We start from the raw sequence: 14,633 nt of genomic DNA on the forward strand, positions 1-14,633 counted from the left end.
TCCTGGCGTTTTTGTCGTTGCTGGAAAACGAGGGATTGAGTTCCGAAGCACTCTCCCCCGTGGGGTAGGAACAGCAGCTTCGACTTCTCCATGGTAACGCCCTGTCCTCTCCATCCCACCGGTATGGAAGACATTCCTGGGCTTGCTCTGGGCGCTGGAGGGTTGCGAGTATGGGCCGCATTTGCACTTGGCACGCCTCAGCCTGCCAGCACCTGCCTCCCTAACACTCGTAACGTGGTTCAGTTGCTATGGCGTTTTCCACGGGACCCCATTACGTCAGTATCGACGTAACGTCGAACGTGACTGACTGAATGGGAACGTCTAGGTTACTAATGTAACCCCCGTTCCCAGAAGGAGGGAACGGAGACGTTACGTTCCCCTGCCATAGCTTTGACCCACCGCTGAGCGGCCAGATTCCTGTCTCGGCTCCTCAGCAAAAATATGAATGAAGGTGAGTATGCCGGCCCTATTTATACCCGGATGCCGGGGGAGGGGCCCGGCATGTAAATCTCACAGGCCAATTCCCATTGGCTTGTTTTGTATCCTTGGAGGTGATTGGGCTCCCTAGCGAGACCCCATTACGTCAGTATCGACGTAACGTCTCCGTTCCCTCCTTCTGGGAACGGGGGTTACATTAGTAACCTAGACGTTTTCAGGTATGGTAAATAATGTGCTCACTCACAGAATCAGACACTACCGCTTTTTATATCACATTTCCCGCTATGAATTATATAATTTGGTTTGTTGGTCCGTTAACTGGGTTGGATTGCTTTCACATCTCAAGCGAACTGCTCCAGAGTTCGTTTGAAAGCGTACTGAGACCACCTCTTCAAGCAGGTCTCGGTCCGCTTGTTTGGTCCGCTTTTGATGCGCACCTGAGTGTGATTGCTGCTTTCACACCTGCCCAAACGAACCGCACCAAAGGGGGAAACGAACTCTAGTATGATTCAACCGAACTAAATGAGGCAGGTGTGTAAGCACCCTAAAGTATCTACTTTACTAAAGTGTTTTCTCTCTGTTGTTTGTGTCATTAGTGTAAGATCAGGATCACATGTGTCCAGCTCTATGTCTCTGAAGAGTGATTGGTCAAAAGAACTACCACCAGAATTCAGTGGGGAAAAACCATCATCTAATAAAAAGTATTTCATGTTTCTAATTTCTAATGTGTTAAAAAGTTCTATCAGTGACTATCAATCATGAAACATAATTAGATCAAATAATTATCATATTAGCTGAGTATTTACAGCTAATGTTTTTTTTCTAGCTTTTTGTAATATTTTGCCTAGAAAAACAGTATTTTATTTGTTTATAGGCTTCAATATGAGACATTAGACTCAGATGTTCAAACTCACAGGAACCACAAGGATTTCAAAGACAATCTCCTGTGGATCTTCCAGGTAGAAAAACACGTTTTCATAAATGTTTAATATTTATAACAAACAAATATGTTATTGAACAAAGAAGTTTTATTAAATTCCTCTTGGTCACTTAATTTTCCTTTTTTTTCTCTATAAGTCAAAAATAACAGATGGTTAGCATGTTAGTCTTTTAACTTTTTTATACAAATAAATAATTATTGAATAAATAGTGTTGACCAAATGTAGATGAAAAATTTGGTTTAAATTGTATTTTCTTTTTTTTTTTTTTTTTTTTTTTGTAGGATCTTGAGAGCAAAATAATCACATTTCTGAAGAAAGAGCTGGAAAAGTTTAAGAAAATATTACAAAATGAGAACACACAAAACTTGGTGAAGGACTTTAATGAGAATAGATGCAATATCAAAGCAGCAGCTCTTGATCTCACACTACATTACCTGAGAGAGATGAAGCAAGATGAAGCTGCTGATGCTCTAGAAGGTCAGAGACTCATGACCATCTGTCAGTTTGTCACTTATTAATGTAGACTATCTATAATACTATAAATGAAGACTAAAACTGTCTACCTTTTGTCCGTGTGTTTAGATGAGCTGTTCTTCATTCATCAGCTAAAATGTGGCCTAAAGAAGAAGTATCAGTGTGTGTTTGAAGGAATGGCGAAGCATGGTGACTCCATACTTCTGAATAACATCTACACAGATCTCTATATCACTCAGGGTGGCAGTGAACAGGTCAATACTGAACATGAGGTCAGACAGATTGAAGTTGCTTCCAGGCGTCATGAATCTCAAGAGATTCAGGTTAAATGCACAAATTTGTTTGAAGCTCCTGAACAAGATGAGGAGATCCGAACTGTACTGACAAAAGGAGTCGCTGGCATCGGAAAATCAGTCTCTGTGCAAAAGTTTGTTCTGGACTGGGCTGAAGGAAAAGAAAATCAAGATATCAGTTTCATATTTCCTCTTCCATTCAGAGAGATGAACTTAAAGGAGAAAGAAAAACTAAGTTTGATGGACCTTATAACTCATTTTTTCCCAGAGACAAAAGGACTGAACCTTACAAGAAGGAATCAGTTCAAAGTCCTGTTCATCCTTGATGGATTGGACGAATGTCGCCTTCCTCTGAAGTTTGATTGTAATGAGACATGGAGTGATGTATCATCACCAGCCTCTCTGGATGTTCTCCTAACGAACCTCATGAAGGGAAATCTGCTTCCTTCTGCTCTCATCTGGATCACCACCAGACCAGCAGCTGCCAGTAAGATTCCTCCTGACTGTATCGACCGGCTGACAGAGATACGAGGATTCAGTGACGCACAAAAGGAAGAGTACTTCAAAAAAAGACTCACGGATCAGAATCAGGCCATCACAATCATTGATCATGTAAAAAAATCAAAGAGTCTCTTTATCATGTGCCACATCCCAATCTTCTGCTGGATTTCAGCCACTGTTCTCCAGAACATTCTGGAGGAGAAAAGAAATAATGATGTGAAAAACAATCAGGCTGATGAGATCTCTAAAACACTACAGGAATCAAACACTGAAGACACTCCCAAGACTCTGACACAAATGTACACACACTTTCTCCGCTTTCAGATCCAGCAGAGCCGCCGAAAATATGACGGAGAATATGCAGCAGATGTTTCCTGGGATAAAGACGCCATCCTTTCACTGGGGAAACTGGCATTTCATCAGCTGGAAAGAAATAATGTGATCTTCTATGACACAGACCTGGAAGCCTGTGGTATTGACGTCTATAAGGCATCAGTGTACTCAGGCATGTGTACCCAGATCTTTAAGGAGGAAACAGGGATCATTCTTGGTACCATGTACTGCTTTGTTCACTTGAGCATTCAAGAGTTTATTGCAGCCCTTTATGCACATCTGTTTCTAGACATCAACAAGAAAAGTGTGTTTGTTCATGAGTCTACAGAACAGGAAAACAAAAATGAAACCATGATTGATTTTCTCAAGACTGCAGTGGACGAGGCTCTCGAGAGTGACAATGGACACCTGGACCTTTTCCTTCGCTTCCTCCTCGGTCTTTCAGTCCAGTCCAATCGACGACTCTTACGGGGTCTGTTGACACAGCAAGACCGCAATGACCAGAGCAACAAGGAAATAGTTCAGTACATCAAGCAGAAATTAGAAGGTAATCTGTCTGCAGAGAGATCCATCAATCTGTTCTACTGTCTGAATGAACTGAACGACCAAACTCTGGTGAAGGAGATTCAGACCCACCTTAGCAAAGGAAGTCTCTCATCTGCTGACCTTTCACCTGCCCAGTGGTCTGCTTTGGTCTTTGTGTTGTTGACATCAGAGGAAGAGCTGGAGGAGTTTGAGCTTCAGAAATTCAAGAAATCAGACGAGTGTCTCAGTAGATTATCGGCAGTCATCAAAACCTCCAGAAGAGCTCTGTAAGTCATTTAATATGTTTTGTTATGTTTTGCTCTCATTTGAAAAATGCATTTATCCACATTATTCTATAGTGAATCCCCATCATGAAAATTAACTTAAAGGCCCTGATATACTTCACTTGAAGTTCTTTTTCGTTCTTCGTTTAGGGGTAAAATGAAGTTCGAAATACGTGATCAGCAATATACTGTAATCGAACATCAGTAAACACAATAAAACTGAGAAACTAGCAAGGATTTGTGGATATGTTTGATTGCACAAGCTCTGTAATTCGGCAGTCCAGCAAAGTCACGTCGCGTTTATATTTTAACACTTTATACAGTATATTCGTTTCGGCCTGATTTTGTTCGAAATGATGTCATATCAGTTTGTTCTTCGATTTCGTTTGAAGTGTATTGGGGCCTTTACCCTGTACAGCCTGACATATGAAATAATAGTCTGATATAGTTTTTTTAATGGAGACATTTTATCAGTTTATCAGATATTTAGACAAAATATAAAAGAACATTTAAAAATGTTTGCATACTTGTTTTTGTTATAGATGTTATTTATATTGCCAAAAAATAAAATGAAATTCTGAAAGGTTATGATATAAAACAATGAGATATTTAGGCTAAATAAAGTACAATTATATTATCAGTTGGTACTCTGTATCTCCCAATAATTTGATATTTTAAATGCTTAGTTTTATGAGTAGTACTTTAGTTTTAATTGTGTTTGTACTGCAGAACGTAGATGATTGAGAGATTTACAAATAAACATTTATCAAAAGTCTGTTGTATTATATTTGATGTACACATTTTAAGATGGTTTTCTAAAAGTATTTTTTTTTTATTGAGTTTAAATTAAAATATGTATTTCTAATTTAGTAAATATTAAGTAAAATAAATATAAATTTAATTTCAGCAGTTGTTATGGATGTGTTTATACTATCATTAAATGAATGGTATTTCACCCATTGGCCACCCTGCTCTCTTAAGATATCAGCATCGGCCATCGGTTGACCACTATGAATAATCAAGGAAACCTCAATCCAGTAAATGTTAATCTTGTAATATTAATAACTAATAAAATTTTTTAGGTTATTAGATTTAAGTAATCTTAGCTTTACTTAAATCATTAAAGATTTCATAGCAACAAGACATATATATATATATATATATATATATATATATATATATATATATATATATATGTGTGTGTGTGAATGCAGGCATTTTTTCAGACATCACTAACCCTAAAATGTACATAATCTCCAGAACATAAAATTTACATAAATTCTCCAGCTTTGTTGTTGTTGAGCTGTTAAAGCAACGCCTTCTTTTGGAAAGCGGTCTGCAAGCAGCAGCTCATTTGCATTTAATGGGACACACACAAAAAAGGCATGTTTTTGCTTACACTTACAATAGGGCCAAATCTGACAAACTATAATAAATGATCTGTGGGGTATTTTGAGCTAAATCTTCACAGACACATTGTGGGGACACCAGAGACTTATATTACATCTGGTAAAAGGGGCATTATAGGTCCCCTTTAAGTGTCTCCAAAGAAGCGATCCAAAGGCAACAGTGGCAAGAACCCAGACTCCATCAGGTGAAAGAAATATAGAAAAACTCATTGGAGAAACCAGGCTCAGTTATAAAAAGCTAGAAATCTTAACACATTTTTTTTTTCATTCTTCATATTTTTCACATGCTTCATTTTACCCAGGAAATTTGTACAGGAAATACGAGTTTTTGAAGAGTATTCCTATTTATCTCAGCCTCTTTACTGTATATATGCTGTTTATGTAAAAATAATAATGAAAAATATATTTAATATTTCTATGTAGAAAATGTATTGTATGTGTTCCATCTAATTCTGTTATGTAATTTATTTCTCTTGTAGGTTAAATGACTGTAACTTAACAGACAAAAGCTGTTCAGATCTGGCTGCAATTCTTGGAGCAGATACTAATCTGAAAGAGCTAAACATGAACAATAATAATCTGCAGGATTCAGGAGTGAAGCTGCTCTGCACTGGACTGAAGAATCTAAACTGTAAATTGGAGATACTGAGGTAAGTTGAGCCACAGGAGTCAAATGCCGAGAGTGAGGTGCGATGACTGACAGGATGTTGTCAGAGGCAAAAGCGCAAGAGATCTTTTGTTAATAAATGTTGCATTTCTTTGTTTAAAGTTCCCCCTATTATGGACTTTTGAAAACAATCTTTCATGTAGTGTGAAACAGCTCCAAGTGAATGAAAACATCCTGCAAAGTTTTAAATCTTTAAACTTAAATCTTAAATCTGAAAGTGCACCGTATATTAAGTTATTGTCTCTCAAAAGTAAGAGTTGACTCTGAATCAATAAAACGAGTAATTTATAAAACGAATCTTAAGCTGTTTCATTGTGACTTCACAGCGAAACATGAGCATATTACCCGATCACTTATTGCGCATTGTTACGACCCGCTCATTATAAGCCGTAACATAAAAGAGGCATTAGACCACAAAATCAAATTTCCAGAAAAATTTAATTCAACCAATTATACAAGCAAAAATAATGAGGAGAAAATCTAGGGGTATATCAGAAATAAAACAAAAAGAATAACAAAGGAATTATGCTACATGCACCAGGTCAACACAAAAATGAGTAAAGCCCTGAGGAATGTTCCCCAGAGAGTGCCTGTCCTCTAGGAATACAGCACCATTTTTATACTGTTGGTAATTAATGGGTGTGAACCAATTAGAAGCACCGCATTCTGCACCAGTAGGTTTAGTAGACTGGGGTACGTCACAGCGTGCAGACGCCAGGGAAAACTTGAAACTTGCTGTGTGTTATTGTCATTTTACTGACGACTGCTTCTTCAGTCTAAATGCGTTCAACGAGGGATTCGCAGGCTGGTTGTTATTGAAGGATGGGTCAGTACCCAGTTTATTTGGACCAGCTCTTTTCCTCCTCTGAATCATAACCTGTAAGTATGATTAATAATTGTTGCCACGTTTGACAGACTGACTGTTTTGTAGGAAAGAATGTAAGTTTTTTTTAGGAGCCAAGATATAAAATTGCCAAACAAAAAGACTCACCTGTTCTGATGTGCAATCCAACTGAAACTGCACAATACTGTATGTCCTCTAAGTAAAAAAAAAAAAAAAAATCTTCTAGACAAATATGCGATTAGCAAGGACTAAAATCCAGTGTCTTACATCCACACAGTTCTGAGTTTCAGTTCAATGGCCTAAGTAGAGTAACGTTACTGGACTGAAACCCTTATACGGTTCAGTCCGAACATGTCAGTGACGTCTCCGCATCCAAATTCCAAGCCAGAGTGGCCTCATTCTCTGTAGCATGTACAATACGTATTCATCCTAGTTGTGTGTTGTGTTTTCGCTCCGTGCAGTTTGTACTGTAGGTCACAGCAATATGTGTTCACCCACAATTGTCTAGAAATGTGTCATGTTTTTTTTGTTGTTATTACTTGGAGTTATGATAAAAAATAGAGTAATACATTGGTGTACAACTGCAGAGCTTTATCAATATGGTTCTGCGTTGCACTAACGCATATACCATGACTGTTTGTGTGTTTACCACTGAGCTGTGGGCTAGGTTCGCTAACATAAACACAAAACAACTTAATTCCTCTCTGAGCCTTTATTTTTAGAACAGAGTGGAGTACTCCATGTTAACTAGCAGAAGTCATCTGACCAGTCACCGCAGATTAGCGTCACGCAAACAAGGGGTTCGGCAAAATGAATCGTTGAGCGCATCATTTGGGAGTTGTTGAGCAAATAAGATAAAAATAAATGTTATAAGATAAATAAAATAGTATAAGACAAATAAAGTGTTTTTTGATGTTGCATGCTTTTAAACCTGTTGTTGGGGACTTCCAAAACAAAAATAGGAACCTTTCAAATGTCATAATAGGGGCACTTTAATATAAGTGAGTTTGTCTTTGTTTTATTGTTGCTGTGTTTTTCATTAAAAAATAATAATTAACTGAGAACTAAGCATTTGTTTAAAAACCCAAAGATCTTTTATTTATTTGTTACAATGTGGGTATACCATATCATTCGTCTTATTCATTTTGGTAATAAAAGTCCAATGTTTAAAAAGCGCATCTTAGCGATGTTCGCATTTACTGTAAAAAGAAAGTTATATGAAGCTTGGCTAGGTATAATGAATGTTTTTTTTTCTTTTTTTTTAATTAACCTGTTAGCATTGCATTGTACAACCCACGGTATACATACCTTTCAAAAGACACTAAAACCTAGCATACACTGCACATGGTTCAAGAACAGCATGCAATTTAGCCTTTTTTTTTTTAGGCGTTTTAGACAAATTTTACAGGGATGCTAAGGGGTTAAAGAGAAGATGGTGGTCTATACATTCAGACTGTCAGTCCAAATCAGATTATTTGTGTATCCGATTGGAATCTGATCTAAAATTATTGACGTCCACGTTGTATATCGCAACTGTTCAGATCTGATTTGTGTATTCATGCTGATCTTTCGTTTTCTGGAATATCTACATTGGTTTCTATCGCAATGATTTTGCGTTGGTAGGTATACGGCAAAAATAAACAACAACAACCGCAGGATGGAGGGGTTTGTAATACAGATGTTGTCTTATTTACAACATGACATTGTGTAGCCACCACTCGCTGAACTACTGCATCTTCTGAGGCAGTAACAGAAACATAGGAGGTGGGTATGTGTGGCTTTATTCCGCATTTTTATCTCTTCTGGTTTCAAAACATGTCTCCATTATATTGTTATTCTGCTCGTCTGGCACTTTGCAACAACACAACCTTGTTTCTGCAGGGACTTTCAGTATGTTTCCTATAACAATGTCCAACGTTTACATTTTATTTGGCGTGAGAAAGTCACATAAACCACACAAAATCCAGAATTCCAGAAATGTGTGTACTAGCTATAATCTTCGTTGTTCTCGGGCAAAGAATTGACTAGGGTCTTCGTTCAGATTTCAATAGTTTACTGACTGAATGTTCTTGTACAATAAACAGAAATAAAAAAAACTTTGGTCAAAAAAACTGTGTAGCTCCATCTTTCTTTCTCACTAAGGGGCGCCAAAAACAAAAGGCGCCAAGGCAGTCCAATAATAAAATGGAGCAAACCATTACAGAATAAACATGGGGGTGTTTAACGAATATACATATATATCCAAACACATAAAAATGTATCTTATTCATGCATATCTAACTTTAATATTAAATTGAATTATTCAAATAATGGCTCTTATATGCCCAGCCCCTAATTGTATAGGCTGGCAAACTATATCAATTACCACTTAAAATTATCTAAAGCCATAAACCTTCAGAGTAAGAATCTATGGAGTCACAACTTGACATTCCATTCAAACTAAAGTCAGACAGCTTCATGTATAAGACATATTTTGGAGATGGGTCGATTCAACGTGCTGCTCTTCGTCTGAACACACACACTGCGAACACATCCCTTAGATGTGAAGGCATTGTCTTGATGATGCGGCCTATCATCCAGGAATTCCGAGGTGCATTGGAATCCACAATCAGGACAAAGTCTCCAATCTCAAAATTTCTTTTCAGCCTGGACCATCGCTGACGTTCCTGCAGGAGAGGTAAGTATTCCAGCGTCCACCGATGCCAGAGAAGATTTTGCCAGGTATTGGATTTGTTTCCATCTACGCCTGGAATAGACATCATCTTTCTTGAACACACCTGGAGATAAGCTTACTTGTTTCCTCATCAGCAACAGATGGTTAGGGGTCAAGTGCTAAAAGTGCTTCACGCTTAGCCTCTGCCTTGACACGAGCAGAACTGGCTGAAGAAGCCACAGAACTACTTTTCACAGATCCACTTTTCCTTCTATGATGAGAAGCCATCACTTCTGACACACTATCACTTGGTTTAACACCATCTTCTTGAGATTCATGCTCATCAGACTCATTTCCTTTGTTTGTGGTTGAAATCCATTTTTTTTTACAACAGGAGTAACATTTCAGCATTCAACTCCTCAAACTGACATAAGATCTGGCAGAAGACATCCAGTTCCTTTTCAACAGTCTTCACATCTTCTTTATCTTGCATTAATCTGTCAATTTCATTCGTCTTGCGAGTTAATTGTGCCAATTTCCCTTGTATCTCATTTTTAAGTCGATTCATTTTCTCTTCAGCCACCTTTGCAGTAGGCTTTGGCGCCCTCTTGTGGCCATTACCAGGCACATTCGCATGCACAGAATCATCCGCCATTCTCCTTAACACTCTGAGGTCTGAGGTATTGCTGGCGATACCACCGCGTTTTTTTTCTTACTAGTGTGAAAGAGACTCAAAATACTCCGTCAGTGTTGCACATACAATTAAGACCTACACACTATTTTAATCTGTGGAATATTTTCTTTTATTTGTGTACACTCAGAGTAAAAACAAAATAAAGAAAACTAACAAGATGCGTGATCTCTCGTCTCCCTCTGAATGAACTCCAATCTGATAGTTCTCAGAAAATGAACTGTAACTTAGTGAATACTAATGACACAAAAACTGATGTCTAACAAAACGTTGAAATGTCAGGTTTTAAATCGTGCAAGTCAAATCGAAAACAAAAATTCTGTGTTTATATAATCTGTATGAAAAGAGACACATGTCAGAAGTCTGTGATTCAGCTCATTATCTGCTAATGCGGCCACGCCCACGGAGCCAGCGCTATTCAGACGCAAATTAGGCAATACATGCAAACATCGTCTCAATCGTGTATTTATTGTCTTCAAAAGTGTTTATCTGGATGTTATAGCGATCTCTGGCCTCTGTTAGTTCCTGGAGAGTCACATGGTGTTTTTTTTATTTTTTAAGATTAATTTGTGGACTAAAGGTGCACAGAGCGCCCTCCGGCTGCAAGTATGAATTGAAAACAGTATCCAGCGCTCACTGTGATGACAATAAATATTGAATAAATATTACCCCTCTGTATAAAAAAATGGTATACACATATGAGAATCCATCAATATTTCTCCCAATGTGCATGCTTTTAAGCTAAAAGGCCATATGAAATGCCATAGAGGTATCATAATTGTTCAGACACTTTGCATCACAGAAATACATTATATTTTAAAGTATATAATAGAATACCATTATTTTAAATTGTAATAATATTTCACAGTATTACTGTTTTTTCTGTATGTTTGATTTACACCATGATGAGCTTGAGACATGATCACAGAATGTAAATTTTGGTGTGGGTATTGCGCATAATTTTACTCATTCTCGCAGGTTGCGCATTTACAAAGCGGGAAATTATCGCAAATGTTTATTAGTAAATAAATCAACACAGATTATCACATCAAATCAGTAATTGGTTACGACTTATAGCACACTTGAACCCATAGTCTATTACAAGTGTTAACTAAATACATTTTTAAAATACAGAGATATTAAAAGCACATTTTAGTTCATATTTCATGGTGTTTCAAAATAGCACAGTTGAGTACACTTAGATGTTCTTAAGATGATCTTAAGAAGTACTAAAGAAGAATCTTTAGTATATTAAGTACAAAAGTACAAAATTAGTGCATGAAAATAGAGCACTTTAAGTAGATATGTGGCCTGTGATACATCACTCTCGTGCGCGTTTCGGACAACTGACGGAAATCACTTGCCCACGCTTTTTTAAACCCATTTTGAACATTCAAGCGATTTTATCATTCAGTAGTAACATACTTGGGAGCTCTGTGAGAGATGGTTTCTTTGCGCTTATACCAACAAACAACGCACACAAGCCGCCTGTATAGAGCTTGTGCGTTCCAAATTGAGTTGTTTTACCTTAAATGGTTAAAGTGAGTAGCCTATTCACATAAACACAGTCAGAATTTATTCTGCAAATGTTTCCATCTCCCATTATCCCCATTAACTCTCTTTCGCACAAGTCAAAAACCACCTCAAGCGAGTGTATAAACGTTTTTGTGACTTTTTTTTTTTTTTTTTAATGTGGTGTTTCCATCGCTTGTTTCTGACGCTGTACTTCAAATGAAGTCTGAAGTGTTGAAGTCTGGACTTTAATTAGGTCATTCCCAAACTTTAATTTTCTCATTTTTTGACCATTTTCAGGATGCTTGCTGTGGATCATTCAGATCAAAGGCTTTCACAGCTGTACAGTTTTAGATAACTGAAATGATGAAAGTGATGTTGATGTCTAACATGTTAAAGTTCTCTGTGTCTTTTGTTTGCCTCCATATTCAGTTGTCAGTTTTTACAACTAACTTTCAATACTTTTGTACAATGAACAAAATAAAATTCACTTTTATTTTCTATTGTTCAGGTTTAACTGATTAATCATCTGAATGTTTTCATTCCTGTTCTAGACTCTCTAACTGCAGTGTAACAGAAGAAGGTTATAAAGCTCTGGCTTCAGCTCTGAGATCAAACCCTTCACACCTGATAGAGCTGGATCTCACAGGAAATGATCCTGGACAATCAGGAGTGAAGGAGCTCAGTGATTTACTACAGGATCCAAACTGTCATCTGAAGACACTGAGGTGAGACGGGATGAAATCATTAACAAGATTAGTTATATTCAGGCTAAATATTCATAACAAATATATTATTCTAGTTGTAGCACTCAATAGGTCCCTGTGTTTAGAGTGCCCTGGGTTCATTTACTGGCTTTCTTTATGAACTTAATGCTTAACTTAGACAGAAGAATAAATAATCAAATGTTCAATTAATCATTGGTTTCCTTTTACTTTAATTTTCACTTAATTTGAGAAATTGAATATTCAAAAAATGTATTATTCACACTATATTACTTTACAGGACCCACTTATAGTGTCTGTGCATATTTCACACTTTTACACCACTTTACATTCATTTTTTATCAGTTAGTAAACTTCACTGGGCCCAGACTCTTGTAAATGTATTAAACTCAAAATAGTCCCAAAATAAATACGGTGCAGGCCTGAACGACGCTCGTGTGCGTTGGGGCATAAAAACAATATTGTCGCTTCACTCTTGATAGAGCCAACAGTGATGGGAAACAATGTGATTACTCAAGACTGTAGCTCATATCTAAGTCCAGCGAATAGATCCACGTGTAGAGTCAAGGACGGAGAAAAACGGCGCTGTATCAGGTACAGACATCACTGTGCGATCCCGATCTGGGAATCCAGTGATCCCAGGGGAGCTTTCAGGAATTCTTGGCTACCTGAAGCGCTGTCTGGATATGGGAATCCAGCGCGGCCGGAGGAGCTCAGTCTCTAGTTGTTCTGATCAGTTGAGAATAACAAGCTGCGCATCTATTGGCCGCTACAATTCAGGAGGTGTGTTAGCTTGGGTTTCCATAAAAACAACGACACACACCTTTTCCTCGTGTTCTCCCGATTGTCTCACGAGCACCTCGTGCACGTCTCTCCCGGACGTCTCCGGTGACCACGCGCCTCCATCGCGCTCCTCTTTTCGGGACCACTTCTTTGGACTCTCTCTCTCTCTCTCTCTCTCTCTTCAGCTAAGTTACTCTTCAGTTTAAACCTCGTTTGAAAACCCCGCCGGAGAAACCCTCTCGGAAAGGACCAACCCAGCCAGGCGCATTAAAACTGCTACACACGGACTTGAACCAGTAAGCAAGTATTATAATTCCTCTGAAATTTGTTTAAACTGATTTCTGTGCTGGCTCTCTCAAAAGGGTTTAACTGTGTAATTTGCCATTCTTTGATCATCTTTCCTTTCCTTTCTTTTCTTTTCTTCATTTTCACTCTTGTATATACATGTGTATACCTTCTGTATATATTTTAGACGTATAATCTCTGTAGTCGCAGTTTGCATATATTAAACACTTATTAATGCTCGATTGTTCTGTTTGTTCTTTCAACTGAAGACCAAGTCACTTTAACGTTTTTCGATCATTTTATGCTTTGATGCTATAATAGGAATACTCTCTTGGCCAGAGAATAACTCCGTTCATAATATTCTATGAGAAGCAACGGTTTGCTGGACAAACTAACAGTTTCTCTAAATAATTATTAAACCAGAACTAATCATATATGTAATTGAATATAATTCGTTGTAATTAATTCACAATATATGTTTAATTCCCTGTTGGGTTGATATATGAATCATAATTTATTCATAAAGCTTTATGAATTATTATATTCATATTTCATCCATAAATTGATTAATAACTGTACGAACCGCTACATCGTTACACCAAACCGAACTGACATGTGAAAATAGCCAATCAGAGCCTAAATTTCAACAGTTTCAACAATATAAAGTTATGTTTATAATATAATACTCATGAGGAGTACACATACAATATATATTGAATAAACACAAAAACAATATAAAGATAAATCTTAATAAAAAGTAAAATAAAAATAAAAATTTATTTTTTCAACAGAGCTACATAGTTATACAATAAGCTGGATAATTTGTTGCATCAGAAACTAAATTTCTTCTAAATAACTCTATTAAAAAGTTTAATAGTATGCGTCATCTCATATGTAATAGTAGCCTATGTTGAATCTGTGAAGCCTAAAATACATGCTGCTGTCTGACTAAATAACATTTGTAACTAAATTAATCATATGGATTTACCTAATTAATGTATTAACAGTGACTATTCAGTGTTATTTCACATTTGATTACTCTATTACATTTCTGTAACTAGCATTTCTGTACCTGAATACTTCTGTAAGAACTTCCTAAACTTAAGTGCAAATATTATGTGATAAACATCATTGGTTCATGTTATCTAAACGATATGATCTTATATACGTGCGTTGACATAGGCCTAAATGTCTAAATTAGATCGTTTGAATGATGCACTGACCTGTCGATCTTGTCTTGTAAGTCAGGATGAGCAAGTGACAGATGCTTGGCAA

At 37.1% G+C, this 14,633-nt stretch overlaps 1 protein-coding gene across 6 annotated transcripts in view; it reads left to right on the forward strand.

Annotated features, from left to right (window-relative positions):
- The window catches only part of LOC137003670 (NLR family CARD domain-containing protein 3-like), a 64,875-nt gene that overhangs the window by 7,484 nt on the left and 42,758 nt on the right, over positions 1 to 14,633 (forward strand). For 5 of the 6 annotated variants that reach the window (XR_010892026.1, XM_067363900.1, XM_067363901.1 and 2 more), the window contains 6 exons: positions 1,035 to 1,139; positions 1,313 to 1,397; positions 1,661 to 1,856; positions 1,962 to 3,792; positions 5,678 to 5,848; positions 12,120 to 12,293. Coding sequence is in view for 4 of the 6 variants with exons in the window: in XM_067363900.1 (XP_067220001.1) it covers positions 1,035 to 1,139; positions 1,313 to 1,397; positions 1,661 to 1,856; positions 1,962 to 3,792; positions 5,678 to 5,848; positions 12,120 to 12,293 (2,562 nt within the window). In the remaining 2 variants the exon portion in view is untranslated. Of the gene's footprint in view, positions 1 to 1,034; positions 1,140 to 1,312; positions 1,398 to 1,660; positions 1,857 to 1,961; positions 3,793 to 5,677; positions 5,849 to 12,119; positions 12,294 to 13,258; positions 13,370 to 14,633 lie in introns of all 6 variants that reach the window. The other variant, XR_010892027.1, reaches the window with a different exon arrangement.

The sequence above is a fragment of the Chanodichthys erythropterus genome, chromosome 16, assembly GCF_024489055.1.
Source record: "Chanodichthys erythropterus isolate Z2021 chromosome 16, ASM2448905v1, whole genome shotgun sequence".
In the NCBI taxonomy this organism is placed as follows: domain Eukaryota; kingdom Metazoa; phylum Chordata; class Actinopteri; order Cypriniformes; family Xenocyprididae; genus Chanodichthys; species Chanodichthys erythropterus.